The 24,352-nt window shown below is 38.8% G+C and overlaps 1 protein-coding gene across 10 annotated transcripts in view; it reads left to right on the plus strand.

The window, feature by feature from the left end:
* The window catches only part of HERC2 (HECT and RLD domain containing E3 ubiquitin protein ligase 2), a 243,912-nt gene that overhangs the window by 165,437 nt on the left and 54,123 nt on the right, over window positions 1-24,352 (plus strand). For all 10 annotated transcript variants that reach the window (XM_077868196.1, XM_077868211.1, XM_077868216.1 and 7 more), the window contains 12 exons: window positions 35-116; window positions 220-363; window positions 1,991-2,081; window positions 2,609-2,786; window positions 2,971-3,052; window positions 3,131-3,302; window positions 4,011-4,155; window positions 5,007-5,232; window positions 11,996-12,167; window positions 13,452-13,641; window positions 14,213-14,353; window positions 22,798-22,989. In XM_077868196.1, the coding sequence (XP_077724322.1) occupies window positions 35-116; window positions 220-363; window positions 1,991-2,081; window positions 2,609-2,786; window positions 2,971-3,052; window positions 3,131-3,302; window positions 4,011-4,155; window positions 5,007-5,232; window positions 11,996-12,167; window positions 13,452-13,641; window positions 14,213-14,353; window positions 22,798-22,989 (1,815 nt within the window). The remainder of the gene's footprint in view (window positions 1-34; window positions 117-219; window positions 364-1,990; window positions 2,082-2,608; window positions 2,787-2,970; window positions 3,053-3,130; window positions 3,303-4,010; window positions 4,156-5,006; window positions 5,233-11,995; window positions 12,168-13,451; window positions 13,642-14,212; window positions 14,354-22,797; window positions 22,990-24,352) is intronic.

Raw genomic sequence — 24,352 nt, forward strand, 5'->3', positions numbered from 1 at the left:
CCTTCTTTTGCTTAACAAAAAATTCCCGTTCTAGATAAAGGTTCCTTCGTTCTCTGAGACACTCTCTGCTTTGAATGTAGTACAGGTGGCTGGTGGTTCTAAAAGTTTGTTTGCAGGTATGATTCTTATACTAAAAATTTTTTAAGTTATACTTACCATTAAAAACATAGTTGTTATGTTGTGAAAAGTGAGTCTTGTCTTTGCTCTTGTTCTTTGCAGTGACTGTAGAAGGGAAGGTATATGCCTGTGGAGAAGCCACGAATGGCCGACTGGGACTGGGCCTCTCTAGCGGGACTGTGCCTATCCCTCGGCAGATCACAGCTCTTAGCAGTTATGTGGTCAAGAAGGTGGCCGTTCATTCAGGTACCAGGCCAGAGTTGGCACTTGTATGCAATTAAGCCTGTTGTTCATGCTTTGTAAATAACTGTGGCCCTTAAATAATTTTCCCTAGGGTATCCTTGCATTCTTTTTTCAAGTTTAATTATTATTATTTTTAAATATTTTATTTTTTTATTCATGAGAGACACAGAGAGAGAGAGAGGGGCAGAGACACAGGCAGAGGGAGAAGCAGGCTCCATGCAGGGAGCCCAATGCGGGACTCGATCCTGGGACTCCAGGATCATGCTCTGGGCTGAAGGCAGGCACTAAACCGCTGAGCCACCCAGGGACCCCATCAAGTTTAATTATTAAGATTAAAAATTGGGTAATGTAAATCTCCAGGTGGCCTAGAATTTAATTATTGTTGCTACATAAGGCTTTGTAGAGATCAGCAGTTGTTGGCATTCCGGGTGTATGGGGACTACCACTCTCTAAGATGTGAGTTTTCAGTCTCAGAGCTATGGTCTCTGTCTGGCTCATGGCATCTTTGAAATACCATGTTTTGTGCTTAAATATTGTTATTTTTCTGTAGAAGGAGCGTATAACTTTCATCAGGTTTCCAAAGTGTCTGTGAACCCCAGTGATAAGAAAGATTCTTTGAAAAAAAAATCACATACCCTCAATTTAGGAAACCTTTACTAAGATTTATTTCAAAGCACTATGCAAGGCCTCTGAAGAATGGAACCAAATTAGGTACAAAGTTCAGTTAATGCCTGCACTGAACATATTTAGATTTAACCCCATATAAAAGCAAGTCCAAACAGTAGTGGCTTAAACATGATAGATTTTTACTTTTCTTCCTTGTAAAAGTCTGGGGATGGGGTCCAGGGCCAGTATGGTAGCTCTGTGCCCATGAGGAGCACAAGTGCAGGCTTTTCTTTCTTTCCACCGTCCTTGACAGATGGCCATGCGGCTTTGTCTGGGTGAGCACAGACAGATATTTCCTCTGTCTCACTTAGCTCCTCTAAAGTGCTTTTCAGGATGCCCCGCTCACTTCTTTTGCTTCTTTGTCATGATCCTCTCTGGGCAAGAGAGTCTGGGAAGTATAGATTTTAACTGAGCATATTGTTACTTTTGTTAGTATGGGTTCTGTTGGTAAAGAATAGGGTAGAATGAATAATGTGGGTGACTGGGAGCCCATCCCCACACTGGGGAAGAACATGACCATGAAAGAGTGAGTATAATGCTCTTACTATACTGAATGATGGTGTTTTTGCTTAAATAAGTCCACAGTTGGTGTACATTTCTCTCGCAGGCTTAATTGCCAGTGCATTTGATAATTTGTCTAGTCATAAATGTACTTATTTTTTTCTTTTTCTCCATCTGAATTTTGATCTTTTGTATATTTAACATAACAGGAACCCCATTATTAAACACGGCACTATTTTGCTGCTTCTTTGCAAGTAAAATTCATTCTAGGATTTAAACTTTGTAGTTTAATAAAGTTCACTTTATATATTTGTCACCCTGAAAATATATAATTGATCTTATCTACTCATTTATTGCATACATATTCATTGAACATATGCTGCATGTCAGGTGGAGTAAGTAATTATGCTATGAACTTTTTATAAACCATCTTCGGCAGCCCATATCTGTGTGGATGTTGCAGGTGGCCGGCATGCTACAGCTTTAACTGTTGATGGGAAAGTGTTTTCCTGGGGCGAAGGTGATGATGGCAAACTTGGACACTTCAGCAGAATGTAAGAATATTTTCTTTATTACTTGCTAATAAGAAATGGTTACTGATAATAGTGAATATCTTTTGGTTGTTAATTTGCAGAAAATTAAATAGGATAGGTCATTTTTGAAAATGGAACTTAAAAATATATTTGTTAGAAATATCTATAAATGTGGGGCGCCTGGGTGGTTTAGTCAGTTAACAGTCTACCTTTGGCTTAGGTTGTGATCCCAGAGTCCTGGTGGTGTCTGGTGGTGTCCGGTGGTGGGGTAGGGGGGATGGTCCCTGCTCAGCGGGGAGCCTGCTTTTCCTTTTCCTTCCTACTCGCACTTTCTCTTACCATCTCTCTCTCTCTTTCAAATAAATAAAATCTTAAAAAAAAAAATCTATGAAGGTGATTTGGCCTCACACGATCTGTTTTAATGTTTGATAGTTAAGTTGATCTACGGATATTGTTTTCTCTAAATGTGAATCAGTGTAGATGTCCTTTTTTTCTTCTTTAAAAAAGACTGACTTGATTATAGGGAATGTTATTTAATCTTACTTTAGGAACTGTGACAAGCCACGGCTTATAGAGGCCCTGAAAACCAAGCGTATCCGGGATATTGCCTGTGGGAGCTCGCATAGCGCAGCCCTTACATCCAGTGGGGAGCTGTACACCTGGGGCCTTGGCGAGTACGGCCGGTTGGGACATGGGGATAATACAACACAACTGAAGCCCAAAATGGTGATTATACACATTTTTGTTGCTTACAGAAAGCTTACCATCTGCTGATTTCAAAAGAAGATACGCTTTGAGTCTAGGAAAGTTCATAGACATGTGCATTATTGGCTTTCAGTCTGTGGAAAAAATTTCCCTTGTTTTCTCAGTGCCTGTGCTTGATTCTGTTTTTAAATTTGTAATTGAATAGGTGAAAGTCCTTCTTGGTCACAGAGTAATCCAGGTTGCATGTGGAAGTAGAGATGCACAGACCCTGGCTCTGACTGATGAAGGTGAGCTCCTGCCTCTGTTTCTGGGTGGGTAGGAACATCATGAAGCACTGGCCTGAAGTATACATTTTTTAAACCTAGGTTTAGTATTTTCCTGGGGTGACGGTGACTTTGGAAAGCTGGGCCGGGGAGGAAGTGAAGGCTGTAACATTCCTCAGAACATTGAGAGACTGAATGGACAGGGGGTGTGCCAGATCGAGTGCGGAGCTCAGTTTTCCTTGGCTCTCACCAAGTCAGGAGTGGTGTGGACATGGTATGTAAACTTGCTGTCACCCATCAATGTGTCTGAGTCCATGTGAAACAGTGGTGGGCCTCTGTCCCATGCCCACCCTGGAGGGATGGTTAAATATTCATTTTCATACTCATCCAGGCATCTTCTTTCTTTTATTTATTTCGAGTTGGGATTAGTGACAATATCATAATAAGAAATTTTTCATTATAACTGGGTCATTTGCCAAAGAACACTAGAGAAATTTTAGCCCAGCTTGTCTTTCCTGTTTAGGTGAGGTTTACATAGAGGATTTCTTCTTTCCTACCATGCCAGGAGTCTAGTTATCAAATGGGCAGAAAGCAGACTTCTGATTTCTTTGGTCTTGAAAAAGTTCACGTCTTGTGAAAGCTTATTTTATTAAATTTAAAAGGAGTGGGGCATCCAGCTGACCTTGTTACCACAAGGTGATGGGCCTTAGCTTGAGTATTATGACTCAGAGGCAGCTTGAGGAATTCTAATTCTACATCAGTAACTTAAATGTTCTATAGCACACATTAAGAATCTTGCTATAGAATTAATAAATGAATTTGAACTAATGATATACTATTTTATAACATAATTTCAGAGCCCCTGGGTACTGTGTGATGTTAATAAGCCGGCTCTATTGCTGTAAACCATTAGTGTTTTTCTGTGGAACGTTACTAGATGATAACCATATATTAAAAATTTATACTGTTGACCTCCTTGCAGGGGGAAGGGGGATTACTTCAGATTGGGCCACGGCTCTGATGTGCATGTGCGGAAGCCACAGGTGGTGGAAGGGCTGAGAGGGAAGAAGATTGTACATGTGGCTGTCGGGGCCCTGCACTGTCTGGCGGTCACAGATGCAGGGCAGGTAAGCTGAGGTCACAAGTCCTTGTTTTGACAGTATAATTCATGATGAAATGCAATGAATCTTACAGAATGAGGAGGGTAGGCAATGCTCATTTTGTTCTTCTGCGTATCTGCTTAGTTGTCAGCATGCTCAGAGGTACCTGATAAAGGGTTGCTGACTGACATATGTTGTAAAGAGCTGGGCTTTCCTGCTTGAAAGTCCACCTGGAAATGTGAAAAGATTATTGTCATTGAAAGGGCTCCTACTGCTAAGGTATTAGCAGTGTTTTTTACTTTAGAAATTGATAGTTGATGGAAAGATAAATGTGTCATTTTAGAAATAAAGTCATCTGTGACAAGTATTATTCTGCTTTGAGAGTCCATGGATGCTATATTTGTAAAAATTTACTTATGACAACAAATTAGCACAGTGGTTTTCTTTATTTTTCAATTTTTTATTTAAATTCTAGTTAGTTAATAGTGTGTAATACTGGTTTGAGGAGTAGAATATAGTGAATCATGACTTACATATAACACCCAGTGCTCATCATCAATAAAGAGCATACTGTTTTTTAATCAAATGAATCAAAAACGAATTATTCCTTCTAATTCTGTAAAGCCAAGAAGTGAATTACATGAAAAGTGAGCATACTGTTTTTGATCATTTTTCTTTGCAAAATAAAGGAAAAAATAAGTATTGAACTTAGTTGAAGAGGAGAATCTCCCTGCTTCCTAAATCAAAACAGAACAGATGAATTCATTGGATTGATTTTAAGTAAATACTTATTTTTAGTTATTGGAAAGAATTTTGAAGTAAATTTAAAGAAAATGTTCTCAAATGTTGAAAAATTATCTTTTTGTTCCCTGTAACAGGTTTATGCTTGGGGGGATAATGACCATGGGCAACAAGGCAATGGCACGACCACAGTTAACAGAAAGCCCACACTTGTGCAAGGCTTAGAAGGCCAGAAGATCACACGAGTGGCTTGCGGGTCTTCACACAGTGTGGCATGGACTACCATTGATGTAGCAACACCCTCTGTCCATGAGCCTGTCCTCTTTCAGACTGCAAGAGACCCTTTAGGTGCTTCCTATTTAGGTAACATAGATTTGTATTTAGTATGAGATCCTTCTGTATGGTATAGCAACATCATAGATAGAGTATTTAATAACACCACCAGATCAGAGGTTGTAGCACTGTGTTAAACTGCGTTCTGAACCAAGGCCACAAAGTAATCTTTCGTTTTTGCATGCTGGCATAAAAATTTTAAAAATGAAATATGATGCTGATTCTTATATTATGATCAGGTCAACTCTGGCAGTGCTGTGTTATAACTATTTGACATATATAAGCACTGTGCTGGGCTACTTGGTATTTTTAACAGCTCTATTCAGATATAATTGACATACAACAAACCATGCATATTTAAATTGTAGTTTCCATGAGCTTTGACATGGGTGCACCTGTGAAAGCATCACTGTAGTCAAGATAAGTGAACATATTCATATTCTTTGTACTCCTTCTGAGCTTCCCTTCCTCCCACAACCACTGGCTTGCTTTCTGACACTGTATCAGTTTGCATTTTGGAGAATTTTATATAAATGGAATCATACAGTATGTACTTTTTAAATCTCACTTTTTAAATTCAGCATAATTATTTTGAGATCATCCATGTTGCATGTACCAATAATTCATTCTTTTTTATTGTCGAGTATATTTCATTTATGGATATACTGCAATTTATTATTAGTTACCTGTGGTTGGACTTTGAGGTTATTTCCAGTTTTGGCTATACAAATGCAATTGCTATGAAAATTCATGTACAGATCTTTATATGCACCTACAGTTGCATTTTAAGGTAAATACCTAGGCGACAAATGGTTGAATTCATCTGTAGCTGTATTTTTATCTTCTTAAGAATCCTACAGACTGTTTTTGCAAAGTTGTTGTACCAAAGCTCAAGCTCCTCCATATTTTTGTCTACACTTGGTTTGGTTTCTTTATAATTTTAGCCTAGATTTGTGTAGATGTGTAATGGTATCTCATTGTGGTTTTACTTAGCATTTCCCTGATGACTAATTATGTTGAGCATCATGTGTATTTACCATCCAAATGTGTTATTTGTTGTGTCTATTCCTATCTTTTGCTTATATTTAAAACTAGCTTGGGGGATGCCTGGGTGGCTCAGTGGTTGAGTGTCTACCTTGGTCTCAGGTTGTGATCCTGGGGTCCTGGGATTGAGTCCCGCTGGGGCTCCCTATGAGGAGCCTGTTTCTCCTTCTGCCTATGTCTCTGCCCCCCTCTGTCTGTGTCTTTCATGAATAAATAAATAAAAATCTAACCCCTCCCCCCCCAAAACTAGCTTGTTTTCTTATTATTGAGTTTTAAGTGTTCTCTATATATTCTGGGTACAAGTCTTTTGTCAGATATGTGACTTGTACATATTTTCTCTCAATGTGGCTTGTCTTCTCATTCTATTCACAAGTGAATTTTAAAGATCAGAAATGTCTAATTTTGGTAAAGTCCAGTTTATCCTTTTTTTTTTTTTTAATAGATTGTACTTTTGGGGGGTTATATCTAAAAACCTTTGTGTACTCAAGGTCATAAAGATTCATTTCCTGTGTTTTCTTACGTAAGTTCTGTAGTTTTAGATATTTAGTCTATGTTTTTTTAAAAAATTTTATTTATTTATGATAGTCACACAGAGAGAGAGAGAGAGAGAGAGGCAGAGACATAGGCAGAGGGAGAAGCAGGCTCCATGCACTGGGAGCCTGACGTGGGATTTGATCCCAGGTCTCCAGGATCGTGCCCTGGGCCAAAGGCAGGCCCTAAACCGCTGCGCCACCAAGGGTTCCCCTATTTAGTCTATGTTTGATCTTGAGTTAAATTTTATATATTGTGTGAGATGTGTATTGAAATTCTTTTTGGGGGGATGTGTGTGTGAATATCCAGTTGTTTCAGTTGTATTTATTGAAAAAATAAACCCCTGTCCTTTTTCTGTTCATTGCCTCTTGCACCTATGTCAAAAATTAGTTATCTATGCATGTTGTAGATCTATGTCTAGATGTTCAGTTCTGTTTTGTTGACTTATTTTTGTATTTTGATGCCAATAACATTATTTTGATTACTATAACAAAAAACCTAAATTTAGGCCGTGGTAATTCTTTAACTTTGTTCTTTTTTAAATGCCGTTTTGAGTATGAGAATCAGCTTGTCGATTTTATGTAATAGCCTGCTTGGGATTTTGATTGCATTGACTATAGGTCAGTGGGGACAGCCTCATAATATTGGATCTTACAACCCATGGATGTAGCATTTCTTTCCATGTGTTTAGGTCTGTAACTTTTCTCAATAATATTTTATATTTTCACTTTATAAGCCTTGTGTATCTTTGTCATAATTATTCCTGAGTATTTTATATTGTTCATACTGTCATAAATGGCATTTAAAAATGACTTTTGTTCCTTGCTTATTTAGAAATATTCAGGTTGCTACTTGCTAGTATATAGAAATACAATAGATTTTTTTTTAAGGGAACCTCATCTTTCTTTATTCTAATAGAAATACAATTTTTTCCCCTTCTATTACTCGTGAGGGGACATTTAGTCTCCAGCACCATCTGCTTTTATAATTAACTGAAATGTGGTCCTCTGGCTTTACCATTTATTAGCTGTACGAACTGGGGCAAATTCCTGAGTGTTCCTGTGCTGTTTCCTTTTCTGAGGTAGATGGAACAAACTGAGGCTTGACTGAAGCCTTGTTCTTTTCAGTTTATGTTAAGTAGGGGTTCCATGTTGATCTGCTTAATTTACAGCTCTTTTCATTTCACATTATGTCTGTACATTTTGAGACAGCCCTTTTGCTGTCAGCACAATACTCTGGAGAGTCATCCATGTTGCGTGTTTCAGTAGTTCATTACTTTTATCACTGTGTACTATTCCATGGTTTTAATTATTCAGACACTGAAGGACATTTGGATTATTTCTGGTTTGGGGCTATTAGAATGAAACCTGCATGAATATCAGTGTACAGGTTTTTGAGTCTGTCTTGCATATTTGGAATAAACCCCCTTTGGTTTTACAGCTTTTTTTTTTTTTTTAATTGTTTATCTGCTTTTTAGCTGTCCTCATCTTTTAGCTCTTTATGCTCACTTTAAGTTTATTTTGCTATTGTCTAGTTTCTTGATCACCTCATTGATTTGAGGCCTTTTGTTTTTCTTAACATAAACTTTTAGTACTATAAATTTTCCTCCCAGCACAGCTTTCGCTATAGCTCACAAATTTTTTATATATTCTCTTTCTTGTATTTTTATGTATTCTTAAAATTCCCTTTCTCAATAATATTTTATATTTTCTCACTTATGGGTTTTGACTTATGGGTTAGTTTCTTTGTACTTTGTGGGATTCAGTTTGCTAAAAAATTCTTTAAGAACACATCTCTTTGTTCATGATGGATAGTGGTCTTTTCTTCTTTAGTAATGGCTCTGCCTGGTTTTGGTATCAGGGTAATGCTGACTGTATAGAATGATGGCAGTAAGTGTACCCCTTCTTTTCGTTTTCCTTTTAAATTTGTGTATAATTGGTCTTCTTTCAGTAGAATTCATTAATGAAGCCATCTGGGCCTACTGTTTTCTTTGTGGAGTTTCTTCCTGTCTTTTAACCACAGATTTAATTCCTTTAGTAGATAAAGTTTATCTATTTCTTTTCTAGTATGATTTATGTCTTTGGTTTTTTTAAATAATAAATTTATTTTTTATTGGTGTTCAATTTGCTAACATACAGAATAACACCCAGTGCTCATCCCGTCAAGTGCCCCCCTCAGTGCCCGTCACCCATTCACCCCCACCCCCCGCCCTCCTCCCCTTCCACCACCCCCAGTTCGTTTCCCAAAGTTAGGAGTCTTTATGTTCTGTCTCCCTTTCCGATATTTCCTACCCATTTCTTCTCCCTGATTTATGTCTTTGATAGGAGTTGCCCTTTCATCTGAGTTGTTGAATTTATCGGCATAAAGTTGATCTCAGAATTAGCTTATTTTCCTTTTAATATTTGTGGAATCTGTAGTGATGTAATTTCTCTTATTCCTTATATTGATAACTGTATCATCTTTTCCAGTTTGTCTAGAGGTTTATCAACTTTATTTTTTCAAAGAAATTTATACTTGATTTTTCTCTATTGTTTTTCTGTTTCCTGTTTTACTGATATGTGCTCTGTCCTTGTTAATTTGTTTCTTCTTTTGCTTTAATTTGTTCTAGTTTCTTATATTAGAAGCTTAGGTCATTGATTTAGGATCTTCCTATTTTTCTAGGATAGCCATTTACTTTTCTCTCCTTGATTTATTGACTTTGCTATCATTATGTCAATTATCTTCTTTATCCCCTTGCTCTGAAATTTTTTGTTTTAAAATTTAATTTGTCTGATATTAATGTAGCCACTCCAGCTTTCTTTTGATCAGTGCTATATAGTATATAAACCATGCTATTCCATGTACCATGATAAAAATCTTTTTTATCATTTTATTTTTAATCTATTATTTCTTTGTATTAAGAAAAGCTTACCTGTAGGCACCATAAGTTGAATTTTGATTTTTAAAATTTGCTCTGACAACTTCTAATTGGAAATGTTTAGTCTACTTAAATTTAATATGATTATTATATTTTTTAAATCTATTATCATGTTATTTGCTTTCTGTCAGTCCTCACTGTTCATTGTTCTCTTTCTGCCTGCCTTTGAATTATTTTTTATATTTTTCTCCTTTGTTTTCCATGAGTGCTAACTTCCTTTGTTATCTTAGTGATTGCCTGATGGTGTATGTTACACACCTTTAACTTATTATAGTCTAATATTAGGTGATATTACGGTGATATTACAGTATTTCACATATAGTATATGAATCATATAAAAATAGCCTCTGTGCTAATTGTTGTCACATATTTCTGTGTATGTTGTAAACTTGACAACATTTTAAAATTAATTTTCTTTAAACATAAGGTTATTTGTTCAAATGATTTAAATAATAAGAGAAGAAAAGAATGTCTCTACATTTACTCATGTAGTTACCTACCATTTCTAGTGCATTATTTTCCTTCTACTTGAAGAACTACCTTTTTAATGTTTTGTAGTACAGATGTTCTGGGAATTTTTCCTTTCAGTGTTTATGTCTGAAGTAGTTATTATTTTGCATCATTTCTGCAATATATTTAGCTGGGTATAGGTTGACAGTTTTTTTCTTTCAGTACTTTAAAGAAGTCCCACTGTCTTCTGACTTGCATTGTTTTCATTGAGAACAATTCATTGAGAATTTGCTGTTGTTTTATCTTTGTTCTTCTGAACATAAATGTGTCTTTTTTTCTGTTTTAAGACTTTCTCTTTATCCCCCTGATTTTGAACAGTTTGATTACAATATATCTTGGTATACTTGTGCTTATGCTTCTTGGATCTTTGGATTTATAACTTTCATGAAATCTGATAAATTTTCCGCCACTGTTTCTTCAAAAACATTTTCTTTCTGTACTTTTTGGTCTCCTCTCTCTTCCGAACTCTAATTCTATATAATAGATCTCTTGAAGTTGTCCCACAGATAACTGATGCTCTGTTTATTTATTTATTTTTACTTCTTTTATCCTCTTTAATTTTACAAAGCTTCTATTGCTGTGTCTTCAAATTCATTGGTCTTCATTTTCTAATGTGCTGTTAATGTCACCAAACTATTTTAATTCCAGATCTTGTAGCTTCCTCTCTAGAAATTTGATTTGAATATTTTTATATCTTCCATATCTCTAGTTCTTATTTTGAACATATGTAATACAGATATAATGAGTGTTTTACTTTCCATGTTTACTGATTCTGACATATGTGTCAATTCTGGGTTGTTTAGATCCACTGAGTTTTCTTCTTATTTATGAATTGGGTGGTATTTTCCTGTCTTCCTGCCTACTTGGTAACTTCTAGTTAGATGCCATACATTGTGAATTTTACTCTGGATGTTGCTAGAGATTTTAGTATGTCTGTAAATCTTTAGCTTAGATACAGTTAGGTTACTCTAAAACATTTTGTTCTTTTTGGGTTTTGGCTTTGGATTTGTTTAGTGGCTTCCGACCTGATATTAATCTGGGGCTAATTCCAATGAATAATGAGGTCTTCATGTCTGGCTGATGGGAGCAAGTGTTGTGCTGGTCCCTCTGCATTCTTCCAGCCTATGTTCTGGGCCTCCGGTCTTTTCATGTAGTTTTTTCTTTGGCTTTGGGATGTTCCCTCTCTTGTAGGTTACCCATCACCTTTTGCTACATCTTCAGCTGGGGTGAGTGAGGGTACCTGTACAACTCCCAGGCACTTATCTGGGCAACTCTCTCTTCTCTGCTTCTGTTCTGTGAACTCTGCCCACATTGGCCTTCCTGCCTCTGAGCTGTGCCTCCTTTACTCAAATAGACCACTCGGCTCTACCTGATTTCCTTTCCTTGGCTGAGGCTTGTGAACTCTTAGGGCAGTGATGAACTGGATTATGTGTCCAGTAAGACTGTTTATTGATGAACATCTTGTTTTCACTCCATTGTTCTGTTCTGTTTTGTTTTGTTTTGTTTTTTATCTTGCATTTCAGTGGTAAGTAACTATAGGCAGTTGCTGTATTTTCATAGCCTTTGTTTTCAGTTAAACAGCAAAGCTTTGATGAAAGTAACTTCTTTATATAAGTATAAATAGGTTGTTGTTGTTTTTGTTTTTGTTGAAAGACAAACTAATACTTTTAATCTGTGAAATAGCAAAATGCAGATTGCAGTGTGTTATAGAACAAAACTGAAAAAGTCAAATAGGAATAGAATAAACTCTGATCTTTAAAATTGATCGCAAATACTATTTTCCTTTTCCAGGTGTGCCTTCAGATGCTGATTCTTCTGCTGCCAGCAATAAAATCAATGGTGCAAATAATTCTAAGCCAAATCGCCCTTCTCTTGCCAAGATTCTCCTGTCACTAGATGGAAATCTAGCCAAACAGCAGGCCTTATCTCATATACTTACAGCATTGCAAATCATGTATGCCAGGTAGGTTTGTTGGCTAACTTTTGAAATCCTAACAGTTATTTAAACTTTGAGTTTTCTATTTTTGGTTGATCAAATGTCTCAGAAAATGTTGTGTTATTATTGTCTTTAAATACTGTGAGTTTTAGATCATATACCCTTAGATAGTGAATGAGGATTTTTTTAAACAGATTTATTTATTTTAGAGAGAGAGAGCGTGCAGCTTATGCACAAGAGCAGGTGAGAAGGCAAAGGGAGAGGAAGAGGAGATCTCCCAACAGACTCCCTGCTGAGCATGAACACCCCCCCCTCCCAAGAACATGGGGCTTGATTTCATGACCCTGAGATTACAGCCTAAGCCAAAATCAAGAGTTACATACTTAACTGAATGAGCCACCCAGGTGCCCCTGTGCTTTTTAAAATGAGGGTTGAAATATGAATCAGAAATCCAAATTGGGAGTGCCTTGTGGCTCAGTTGGTTAAGTGTCCAACTCTTGATTTTGGCTAAGGTCATGATCTCAGGACCATAAGATTGAGCCCCAAGTGAGGCTCTGTGCTGAGTGTGGAGCCTGCTTGAGATTCTCTGTCTCCCTCTTCCACTGCTCCTCTTCTACCCCTGCTCTCTCTCTTTCTCTTTTCAAAAGGAAATCCAAATTTAAAAACATTTTTCTTTATGGCTCTAAGCATTACTATTTGAGGGGTGAGAGGAAGAATTAACTGATACAATATATAGTGATGTTTAAGACCATTTGTCATCCTCTTCACTCACACCCTTGATAAAGCAGAGTTTTGATAGTGCTTTTTCAATATTTTGCTGCTGTTTTCTCAGTCTGAGTTAGTTGCCCATCTATCATGTTATGGACCTAATAAGTAGAAATAAATGACACAGGAAAATTAGTTCGAGACCAAAGGCCAATTCTGTCATTGAGAGGACATTTAGTCTTTGCTGTCTTGTGTGAGGCACCCTTGGTACACAGGTTTCAGTAAACATTAGTAAACAAAAAATTATCCTTAGGCTCTAACAACAATCCTAGAAAATTTCTCAGGGAATCTGGGGGGTTTATTCTGGTCTGATTTTTATTTTTTCTTTTACCTGTCATCACTATGGTTATTCAAATAAATAAAATCGTAAGTAAACATATAGCTTTAGCTGACGAATATTAGTTTCAGGATTTTCCCAGAACTGCTTTATATATATCGTATAAAAATGAGGGAGTCATTCAGTAAGTGTGTGTCCATCTTCCTGACTTTTCTATCCTGCAGTAGTGAAGGGTGGTTCACCATAGGCCTGGCTTTCTCTCCTGACAGAGATGCAGTGGTTGGGGCCCTCATGCCAGCTGGCATGATGGCCCCAGTGGAGTGTCCTTCATTCTCCTCCTCGGCACCTCCTTCTGATGTGTCTGCTATGGCCAGTCCTGTCAATGGAGAGGAATTTGTGCTGCCTGTTGATATTGAAGACAGACTAAGTCCAAATCCATGGCAAGAAAAGAGAGGAGAGGTAAAAATAAATAATAAAGCAATAAAGTGACATTAGATCAAAAAGGAAAAGGTAGCTACTTTGTGTTTAGGGAAGTATAGGGTATTCTTTCACTTAATTCAGAGTGCTTTTGTTCCTACTGCTCTGATTTTTGGCTTGAGTTAGAAAATATTTAGTTTCTAAAGGATCTTTTTAGTACTTAAATAGAAATAGATTTATTCTTTTAAGAAGTTGGTAAATGCAAGTCCACAGTCCTTTATCTGCAGTTCTGAAACCTTAAAGCTCTGAAAGCCAAGAGTTTTTGTAACTTATTTTGGGGAAAAACTCAATTTGAAGAGATGTGAACTCATTTTAATCTCCTCCATGTGATCTTTTGTGAATATTAATACATTTTCATGTGAATATGAATGTGTTTGACTTTTCAGGGCTACCCTGTACCCCACTGGAGCTGGTGATACAAGCATCTTGTTAACCTTTATAAAATATGGGACATTCCAGTTGGCCTAAGGGGTTTCAGATAAGGCTTTTTAAAGTTGTGTGGAAGTGTGCCACACTGCTGAGTTTTTACTCTTCCTGTATACTTTTAAACTAGATGATCTCTTCTGAGGATGCTGTGACGCCCTCTGCAGTGACCCCATCTGCTTCCTCAACTTCTTCTCGACCATTTATCCCAGTGACAGATGACCCGGGAGCTGCCAGCATCATTGCAGAAACTATGACAAAAACCAAAGAGGTCAAGCAGATTTCTTCTTTAGCGTTTTATTCTGAAATTATTTATTTATTTACTTACTTATTTATTTTTATTGGAGTTCAATTTGCCAACATATACCATAACACCCGGTGCTCATCCCATCAAGTGCCTCCCTCAGTGCCCGTCACCCAGTCACCCCCACCCACCGCCCACCTCCCTTTCCACCACCCCTCGTTCATTTCCCAGAGTTAGGAGTCTCTCATGTTCTGTCACCTCTCTGATATTTCCCACTCATTTTCTCTCCTTTCCCCTTTATTCCCTTTCACTGTTTTTTATATTCCCCAAATGAATGAGACCATATAATGTTTGTCCTTCTCCGATTGACTTATTATTTGATTTGATTTGATTTGATTTGATTTGTTTTTCTTTTATTGGAGTTCAATTTGCCAACATATATCATAACACCCAGTGCTCATCCCATCAAGTGCTCCCTGAGTGCCCAAAACCCAGTCACCCCCACCCCCCCGCCCACCTCCCTTCCTACCATCCCTTGTTTGTTTCCCAGAGTTAGGAGACGCTCATGTTCTGTCTCCCTTTCTGATATTTCCCACTCATTTTTTTCTCCTTTCCCCTTTATTTCCTTTCACTATTTTTTATATTCCCCAAATGAATGAGACCATATAATATTTGTCCTTCTCCAATTGACTTATTTCCCTCAGCATAATACCCTTCAGTTCCATCCACATCGAAGCAAATGGTGGGTTTATTGTTTCTTTCTTTCTTTTCTTTTCTTTCTTTCTTTTTTTTTTTCTAATATTTGTTGTTTCTAATGGCTGAGTAATATTCCATTGTATACGTAGACCATATCTTCCTTATCCATTCATCTTTCGAGGGACACCGAGGGTCCTTCCACAGTTTGGCTATTGTGGACATTGCTGCTAGAAACATCGGGTGCAGGTGTCCCGGCATTTCACTGCATCTGTATGTTTGGGGTAAATCCCCAGCAGTGCAATTGCTGGGTCGTAGGGCAGGTCTATTTTTAACTCTTTGAGGAACTTCCACACAGCTTTTCAGAGTGGCTGCACCAGTTCACATTCCCACCAACAGTGCAAGAGGGTTCCCGTTTCTCCACATCCTCTCCAACATTTGTTTGTTTCCTGCCTTGTTAATTTTCCCCATTCTCACTGGTGTGAGGTGGTATCTCATGGTGGTTTTGATTTGTATTTCCCTGATGGCAAGGGATGCGGAGCATTTTCTCATGTGCTTGTTGGCCATGTGTAAGTCTTCCTCTGTGAGATTTCTGTTCATGTCTTTTGCCCATTTCATGATTGGATTGTTTGTTTCTTTGCTGTTGAGTTTAATAAGTTGTTTATAGATCTTGGATACTAGCCCTTTATCTGATGTGTCGTTTGCAAATATCTTCTCCCATTCTGTAGGTTGTCTTTGAGTTTTGTTGACTGTATCCTTTGCTGTGCAAAAGCTTCTTATCTTGATAGAGTCCCAATAGTTCATTTTTGCTTTTCTTTCTCTTGCCTTCATGGATGTATCTTACAAGAAGTTACTGTGGCCAGGTTCAAAAAGGGTGTTGCCTGTGTTCTCCTCTAGGATTTTGATGGAATCTTGTCTCACATTTAGATCTTTCATCCATTTTGAGTCTCTCTTTTTGTCTGGTATAAGAGAACGGTCCAGTTTCATTCTTCTGCATGTGGATGTTCAATTTTCCCAGCACCATTTATGGAAGAGACGATCTTTTTTCCGGGGGATAGTCTTTCCTGCTTTGTCTAATATTAGTTGACCATAAAATTGAGGGTCTACTTCTGGATTCTCCATTGATCTATGTGTCTGTTTTTGTGCCAGTACCACACTGTCTTGCTGACCACAGCTTTGTAGTGCAACCTGAAATCTGACATTGTGATGCCCCCAGCTATGGTTTTCATTTTTAATATTCCCCTGGCTATTCGGGCTCTTTTCTGATTCCACACATTTCTTAAGATTTGTTCCAACTCTCTGAAGAAAGTCCATGGTATTTTGACAGGGGTTGCATTAAATGTGTAAATTGCCCTGGGTAACATTGACATTTTCACAGTATTAATTTTTCCAATCCATGAGCATGGAATATTTTTCCATGTCTTTGTGTCTTCCTCAATTTCTTTCAGAAGTGTTCTGTAGTTTTTAGGGTATAGATCCTTTACCTCTTTGATTACGTTTATTCCTAAGTATCTTATGATTTCGGGTGCAATTGTAAATGGGATTAACTCTTTAATTTCTCTTTCTTCAGTCTCATTGTTAGTGGATAGAAATGCCATGGATTTCTGGGCATTGATTTTGTATCCTGCCACACTGTTGAATTGCTGTATGAGTTCTAGCAATCTTGGGGTGGAGTTTTTTGGGTTTTCTATGTACAGTATCATGTCATCTGTGAAGAGGGAGAATTTGACTTCTTCTTTGCCATTTTGAATGCCTTTTATTTCTTTTTGTTGCCTGATTGCTGAGGCTAGGACTTCTAGTACTATGTTGAATAGCAGTGGTGAGAGTGGACATCCCTGTCTTGTTCCTGATCTTAGGAGAAAGGCTCCCAGTGCTTCCCCATTGAGAATGATATTTGCTGTGGGCGTTTCGTAGATGGCTTTTAAGATGTCAAGGAAAGTTCCCTCTATCCCTACACTCTGAAGAGTTTTGATCAGGAATGGATGCTGTATTTTGTCAAATGCTTTCTCTGTATCTGTGGAGAGGATCATATGGTTCTTGTTTTTTCTCTTGCTGATAGGATGAATCACATTGATTGCTTTACCAGTGTTGAACCAGCCGTGCATCCCGGGGATAAATCCTACTTGGTCATGGTGAATAATCTTCTTAATTATTGTTCGATCCTATTGGCTAGTATCTTGTTGAGAATTTTTGCATCCATGTTTATCAGGGATATTGGTCTGTAATTCTCCTTTTTGGTGGGTTCTTTGTCTGGTTTTGGAATTAAGTTGATGCCGTCCTCATAGAATGAGTTTGGAGGTATTCCGTCTCTTTCTATCTTTCTAAACAGCTTTAGTAGAATAGGTATGTTTTCTTCATTAAACGTTTGCTAGAATTCCCCTGGGAAGCCATCTGGCCCTGGACTTTTGTGTCTTGGTAGGTTTCGATGACTGCTTCAATTTCCTCCCTGGTTATTGGGCTGTTCAGATTTTCTATTTCTTCCTGTTCCGGTTTTGGTAGTTTGTGATTTTCCAGAAATGCGTCCATTTCTTCTAGATTGCCTAATTTATTGGCGTATAGCTGCTCATAATATGTTTTTAAAATCGTTTGTATTTCCTTGGTGTTGGTGGTGATCTCTCCTTTTCATTCATGATTTTATTAATTTGAGTCTTCTCTCTCTTCTTTTTAATAAGGCTGGCTAATGGTTTATCTATCTTATTAATTCTTTCAAAGAATCAGCTCCTGGTTTTGTTAATCTGTTCCACAGTTCTTCTGAACTCTTATTTCATTGAGTTCTGCTCGAATCTTTATTAATTCTCTTTTCTGCTGGGTGTCGGATCCATTTGCTGTTTTTTCTCCAGCTCCTTTAGGTGCAAGGTTAGCTTTTGTATTTGAGTTCTTTCCAGTTTTTGGATGGATGCTTGTATTGCAATCTATTCCCCCCTCAGGACTGCTTTTGCTGTATCCCAAAGATTTTGAACGGTTGTATCTTCATTCTCAGTAGTTTCCATGAATCTTTTTAATTCTTCCCTAATTTCCTGGTTGACCCTTTCATCTTTCAGCAGGATGGTCCTTAACCTCCACTTGTTTGAAATCCTTCCAAACAACTTCTTGTGATTTAGTTCTAATTTCAAAGCAATATGGTCTGAAAATATGCAGGTGACGATCCCAATCTTTCGGTATCTGTTAAGACCTGATTTGTGGGGGATCCGTGGGTGGCTCAGTGGTTTAGCGCCTGCCTTTGACCCAGGGCATGATCCTGGAGTCCCGGGATTGAGTCCCGCATCGGGCTCTCGGCATTGAGGCTGCTCTCCCTCCTCTTGTGTCTCTGCCTCTCTCTCTCTCTCTATGTCTATCAAAAATAAATAAATAAATAGATAGATAGATAGATAGATAGATAAATAGATAGATAAATAAAAATAGATAAATAAATAAATCTTAAAAAAAAAAAAAAAGACCTGATTTGTGACCCAGCATGTGGTTATTCTGGAGAAAGCTCCATGTGCACTTGAGAAGAATGTGTATTCACTTGCATTTGGATGTAAAGTTCTGTAAATATCTGTGAAATCCATCTGGTCCAGTGTATCATTTAAAGGTCTTGTTTCTTTTTGTCCTTAGAAAACCTGTCGATTGTGGAAGCGCTACATTCTAGTCACCAAGTATAAGTGTATTATTATCTACGTATGTCTTAACTTGGCTATTAATTGATTGATATACTTGGTAGCTGCCACATTCGGGGCATACATATTGATGATTGTTAGGTCCTCTTGTTGGATAGATCCTTTAAATATGATATAGTGTCCCCCTTCATCTCTTACTACAGTCTTCGGGATAAACTTTAGTTTATCTGATATAAGAATGGCTACCCCTGCTTTCTTTTGAGGACCATTGGAATAGTACATGGTTCTCCAACATTTTATTTTCAGGCTGTAGGTATCCTTATGTCTAAAATGAGTCTCTTGTAGACAGCAAATAGATGGGTCTTGCTTTTTTATCCAGTCTGAAGCCCTATGCCTTTTGATGGGGTCATTAAGCCCATTCACGTTCAGAGTTACTATTGAGCGATATGAATTTAGTGTCCTCATGATACCTATTCAGTCCCTGTTTTTGTGTATTGTTCCCTTGGACTTCCTCTATTACAGAATCCCTCTTAGTATTTCTTGCAGAATTGGCTTCGTGGTCACATATTCTTTCGGTTTCTGCCTATCTTGGAAGCTCTTTATCTCTCCTTCTATTCTGAATGAGAGCCTTGCTGGATAAAGTATTCTTGGCTGCAGGTTCTTCTTATTCAGGACCTGAATATATCCTGCCAGCCCTTTCTGGCCTGCTACGTCTCTGTGGAGAAGTCTGCTGTTAATCTAATATTTCTCCTCATAGAAGTTAGAGATTTCTTGTCTGTTGCTGTTTTAAGAATCTTCTCTTTATCTTTGAAATTTGCAAGTTTTACTATTAAATGTCGAGGTGTTGAGCAGTTTTTATTGATTTTAGGGGTGGGATCGCTCTATTTCCTGGATCTGAATGCCTCTTTCCCTCCCCAAATTAGTGAAGTTCTCAGCTATGATTTGTTCAAATACATATTTTGGGCCTCTGTCCCTTTCTTCACCCTCGGGAACCCCAGTTAAACGTAGATTTTTCCTTCTGAGGCTGTCATTTATTTCCCTTAACCTATACTCATGATCTTTTAATTGTTTTTGTCTTTTTTCCTTAGTTTCCCTCCTTGCCATCAGCTTGTCTTCTATGTCACTCACTCGTTCTTCACCCTCATTAAACCTCTTCGTTAGGACCTCTAGTTTGGATTGCATCTCATTTAATTGATTTTTAATTTCTGCCTGATTAGATCTAAATTCTGCAGTCATGAAGTCTCTTGAATCCTGTATGCTTTTTTCTAGAGCCACCAGTAGCTTTATAATAGTGCTTCTGAATTGGCTTTCTGACTTTGAATTTTAATCCAAATTTTGTAACTCTGTGGGAGAGAGGGCTGTTCTGATTCTTTCTTTTGTGGTGAGTTTTTCCTACTAGTCATTTTGCTCAGTGCAGAGTGGCGAAATACAAGTTGTACTGGAAAAAGGAGAAAAAGAGAAAAGAGATAAAAAAAAAAAAAGAAATGATAAAAAAGGGGGGGTGGGAAGCAAACAGAAAACAAAAAACAAGGGTGAGTATCGTCTGATTCTATATACTGTAAATCCCTTGTCTTCCCCTGGAACTTTCCAGTGCTGCTTAGTCAAGAACTTGCTTTTCCCCTGTCCTTCTAGCTGGTCTTCTGGGGGGTGGGGATAGGCTGCAGTGCTGATTCTCAGGTGTGAGCACCTGGGGGAGCTGCTCAGCTCCCTGTCTGGTGCATGGCTTAGTGGGAGTTGTTTATCCTGTGAGGCCACTATGAGGCTCAGTGGGGGTTGTTTATCCTGTGAGGCCCCAAGAAGAACAGCAACAGTAGTGGTGGCCAGCTCTCCAGCTTAGGAGTCAGCTCCTGCAGGAACTACCACAGCTCCCAGTCCGCAGGGGCCTGGATGCTCTGGAGGCCGGGGCAGCTGATCTGCACAGTTCAGGGCTGCCCAATATCATGAGCGTCCTTGCTGTCCTGTGCCCTTCGGCTTCTGCCTGTCCCGGGGGTAGCGCCGAGTCCTGGGCTGTGTCTCCTGGCACCCTGGGTTCTGGGGCCTGTGCTGCTGGAATCGCGCTCCTGGGCCTAGCCGGCGCACGCTGCAGCCCTTTAGGGAGCTGGGCTACGGTGTATGGCGGGCTCTCCCCCAGGGCGCAGGTCCTCTCTTAGTGCCCCTCAGAGCCTGACTGCATCCCTGCCCTCCTGGGATCCTGCTCCAACTCCCTGGGAGCGTCTTTCCTCCGGGAAGATTGGTGAAGCTCCTGCTTCTCCAGGACGGGGCTTTCCTCTCCTGGGGGCATTTGCCTCACCCCGGCTACTCGTGGGTCCCCTCCCCCTTGGATGCTTTTTATGTCTTTATTTTTTTTTTTCCATCTTCCTACCTTGATAGAAGCACGGACTCTTCTCATTGTAGCATTCCAGCTAGTCTCTCTTTAAATCTCAGGCCGAATTCGTAGGTTTTCAGGATGATTTGAAAGTCATCTAGGTAAGTTGGTGGGGACAGGTGACTTGGGGACCCTCCTCTTCTGCCATCTTGCCCCCTCCCTCTGAAATAATCTTAAATGCACACCAAAGTTGGAGAAGTAGTACATAGAAATACAACACATTGTGTTTCCATATCCCATTCCCCTGGGTTCTCCAGTTGTTAGCATTTCTGAACCATTGGTGGGGAGCTACAACAATCCCCACTTATTCTCAAGGCTTCAGTGTGTATTTCCTTAGTGTCAAGGTATTAACATTGATCCAGTATTACTTTCTAATCCACAGATCTAATCAGATTTTGCTCATTGTCCAATAGTATCCTTTATAGGTCTAGAACCCGTCTCAGGATCGTTCATGTGTTGTCTCTTTAGTGTTCAGTATGGAACATTCTTTAATTCTTCCTTTTGATGGATATCACAGGAAGGTTGTAGAGTTCTTTTCCGTGTATCCCATCGGGTGTGTGCATTGTTGATTTGCGGCATTACTGGTGATAGTAATTCTTATTGCTTGGTTAAGAGTGTCTGCCAGGTTTCTACACTGGAACTTAATAGAGTGTGTAAGTAAGTATTCAAGGGGAGATATTTGAGACTGTAAATAGGCATTAGTGCCTTGTTCCTTATCATATTTTACTTATCAGTTTTTAGTATCTATTGATGATTTTATCTGAATCCATTATTACTGTGGTAGTTGTCACATGGTGATTTCTCAGATTTCATCATTCCTTTTTTAATGTAATTTTCTCTGTTCTTTTGTGAGAACTTCCCTTCTCTTTTTTGTCTATCTATGTAGGTATAGATTCTTGGGATACCATTTCACTCAAAAAATGACATCCATTTCTATTATCATTTGACACCCAAATTGTCTCAGACATGGCATCATTGCAAGCCCTTTTTGGCACAACAGCGTGTTCCAGACTTACTTTTCCTTACCCTGCCCCTGCTCTGGAAGCATCCATTTCTCCAAATAGCCCTGGTTCCTTATAGGCATCATCCAGATTATTATACCCCTATATTCCTGTCATTTCAGTTTTTATTTGATTCATGAATTATGGCAAAGTAATTTTCATATTAGTATTAAGTTAGTATTAATCACATATATTGTATGTGGTTAGTATATTCCATTGAATGCTTTTGCTGCTTTTCAGTGAGTGAGATTCTGTAATGTTATCGTTTCTGACCAACTTGATTTAACAATTCCCTGGGTCTCCATGCAGAGGTAGGAGCAGGGTCTGTTTCTTTAAAGGGAGAAATTAGGGCAGCCCTGGTGGCTCAGTGGTTTAGCGCTGCCTTCAGCCCAGGGCATGATCCTGGAGACTCAGGATCGAGTCCCACGTCGGGCTCCCTGCATGGAGCCTGCTTCTCCCTCTGCCTGTGTCTCTGCCTCTCTCTCTCTCTCTCTCTCTGTGTGTGTGTGTGTGTGTGTGTCTCTGCCTCTCTCTCTCTCTCTCTCTCACACATACACACACACACACACATAAATAAATAAAATATTAAAAAAATAATAAAGGGAGAATCTGTTCCTAGCCTGGAGAGGTGTGGTTTCTGGGGCTGCCTAAGTCAATGAAACTTATACTTTAGATATGTCCCGTTCCCCTTGAGTTTCCTAAGTGGGGCTTGTGCTTCCTCTTGCTTGTATTTACGTATTCTTTGAGTTTATGGTTAAACTGGTTACTGTTTCTTAATGTATCATTCCTCATTTTAATTGTTGGACTTTTTAGGATGTTGAAAGCCAAAATAAAGCGTCAGGCCCAGAACCTCAGTCGCTGGATGAGTTCACCAGTCTGTTGGTTGCAGATGACACCCGAGTCATGGTGGACTTGCTCAAGCTATCTGTGTGCAGCCGGGCAGGTGACAGAGGCAGGGAAGTGCTTTCAGCTGTGCTGTCTGGCATGGGTACCGCCTACCCACAGGTAAGCCACACAATGCATGCTGTGGGCCTCCTCTCCAAGGAATGTGCTACTGTTGACATCACACCTTATCTTGTACTTGATTTTATTCTGAAGATAGCAATTTGGAAGGACTCCTTGTAAGCAAGTCCTTTCTGTCAATATGCTGCGCTTGTCCTCCCAGTGTGCCTGTGGGTATCATTTTGGTACTTTTTGCCATTTAGAAATTTCTAATTTTTATGAAGTCAGATCTACCAGGTTTTTTTTAAATTTATTTTTTATTTTTTTATTTTTTTATTTTTATTTTTATTTTTTAAATTTATTTATGATAGTCACAGATAGAGAGAGAGAGGCAGAGACATAGGCAGAGGGAGAAGCAGGCTCCATGTACCGGGAGCCCGACGTGGGATTCGATCCCGGGTCTCCAGGATCGCGCCCTGGGCCAAAGGCAGGCGCCAAACTGCTGTGCTACCCAGGGATCCCTATTTTTTATTTTTTTAATTGATGGCTTCTGGATTTTGTATTATGCTGAAAAAAATGCTTACCTACATGACATTATGTAAGGAAATTTTCCCAAGTTTCTTCTAGTTGTTCTTCTGATTTCATTTATTATATTTATATTTTTCAGCCATCTGGGATTTATCTTTTTTATTTTTTTATTTTTTTATTTTTTTAAAGATTTATTTATTTATTCATTCAGAGAGAGCGAAGAGAGAGGCAGAGACACAGGCAGAGGGAGAAGCAGGCTCCCCACAGGGAGCCCGATGTGGGACTCGATCCCGGGTCTCCAGGATCACACCCCGGGCTGCAGGTGGCGCTAAACCGCTGCGCCACCGAGGCTGCCCTATCTTTTTTAATATTAAAAAAGATTTATTTATTTTGGGGGTAGAGAGTGTGAACGAGTCGGGGAGAGTCAGAGGGAGAGAATCTCAAGCAGACTCCCCTCTGAGCATAGAGCCTAAGATAGGGCTCCACCTCATGATCCTGAGATCATGACCTGAGCTGAAACCAAGAGTCAGAAGCTTAAATGACTGAGCCATCCAAGTGCCCCATCTGGGATTTATCCTGATATAAGGGATCCCTAAGGTAAGGATCCAACTTATTTTTTTCCTAGATGGCAAGCATGTTGTCTGACACCAGATTATGGGATAATCTATCCTTTTCTCAATAATTTGAAACTATTTTAATCATTTTAAATTCCTGTATATATTTGGGTCCATTTATGGACTCTTTTCTATTAACCTAACTCTTTATGGGCTAATACTACAGTGGTTTAATTATGATAGCTTTAAGTAGGTTTTTATATTTGGTAACACTAGATCTAATAGGATTTTCTGCTGTGATGGCAATGTTCTATAGCTGAGCCATGCATTGTGATAGCTTCCAG

This window comes from Canis aureus, chromosome 2 (genome assembly GCF_053574225.1).
Source record: "Canis aureus isolate CA01 chromosome 2, VMU_Caureus_v.1.0, whole genome shotgun sequence".
In the NCBI taxonomy this organism is placed as follows: domain Eukaryota; kingdom Metazoa; phylum Chordata; class Mammalia; order Carnivora; family Canidae; genus Canis; species Canis aureus.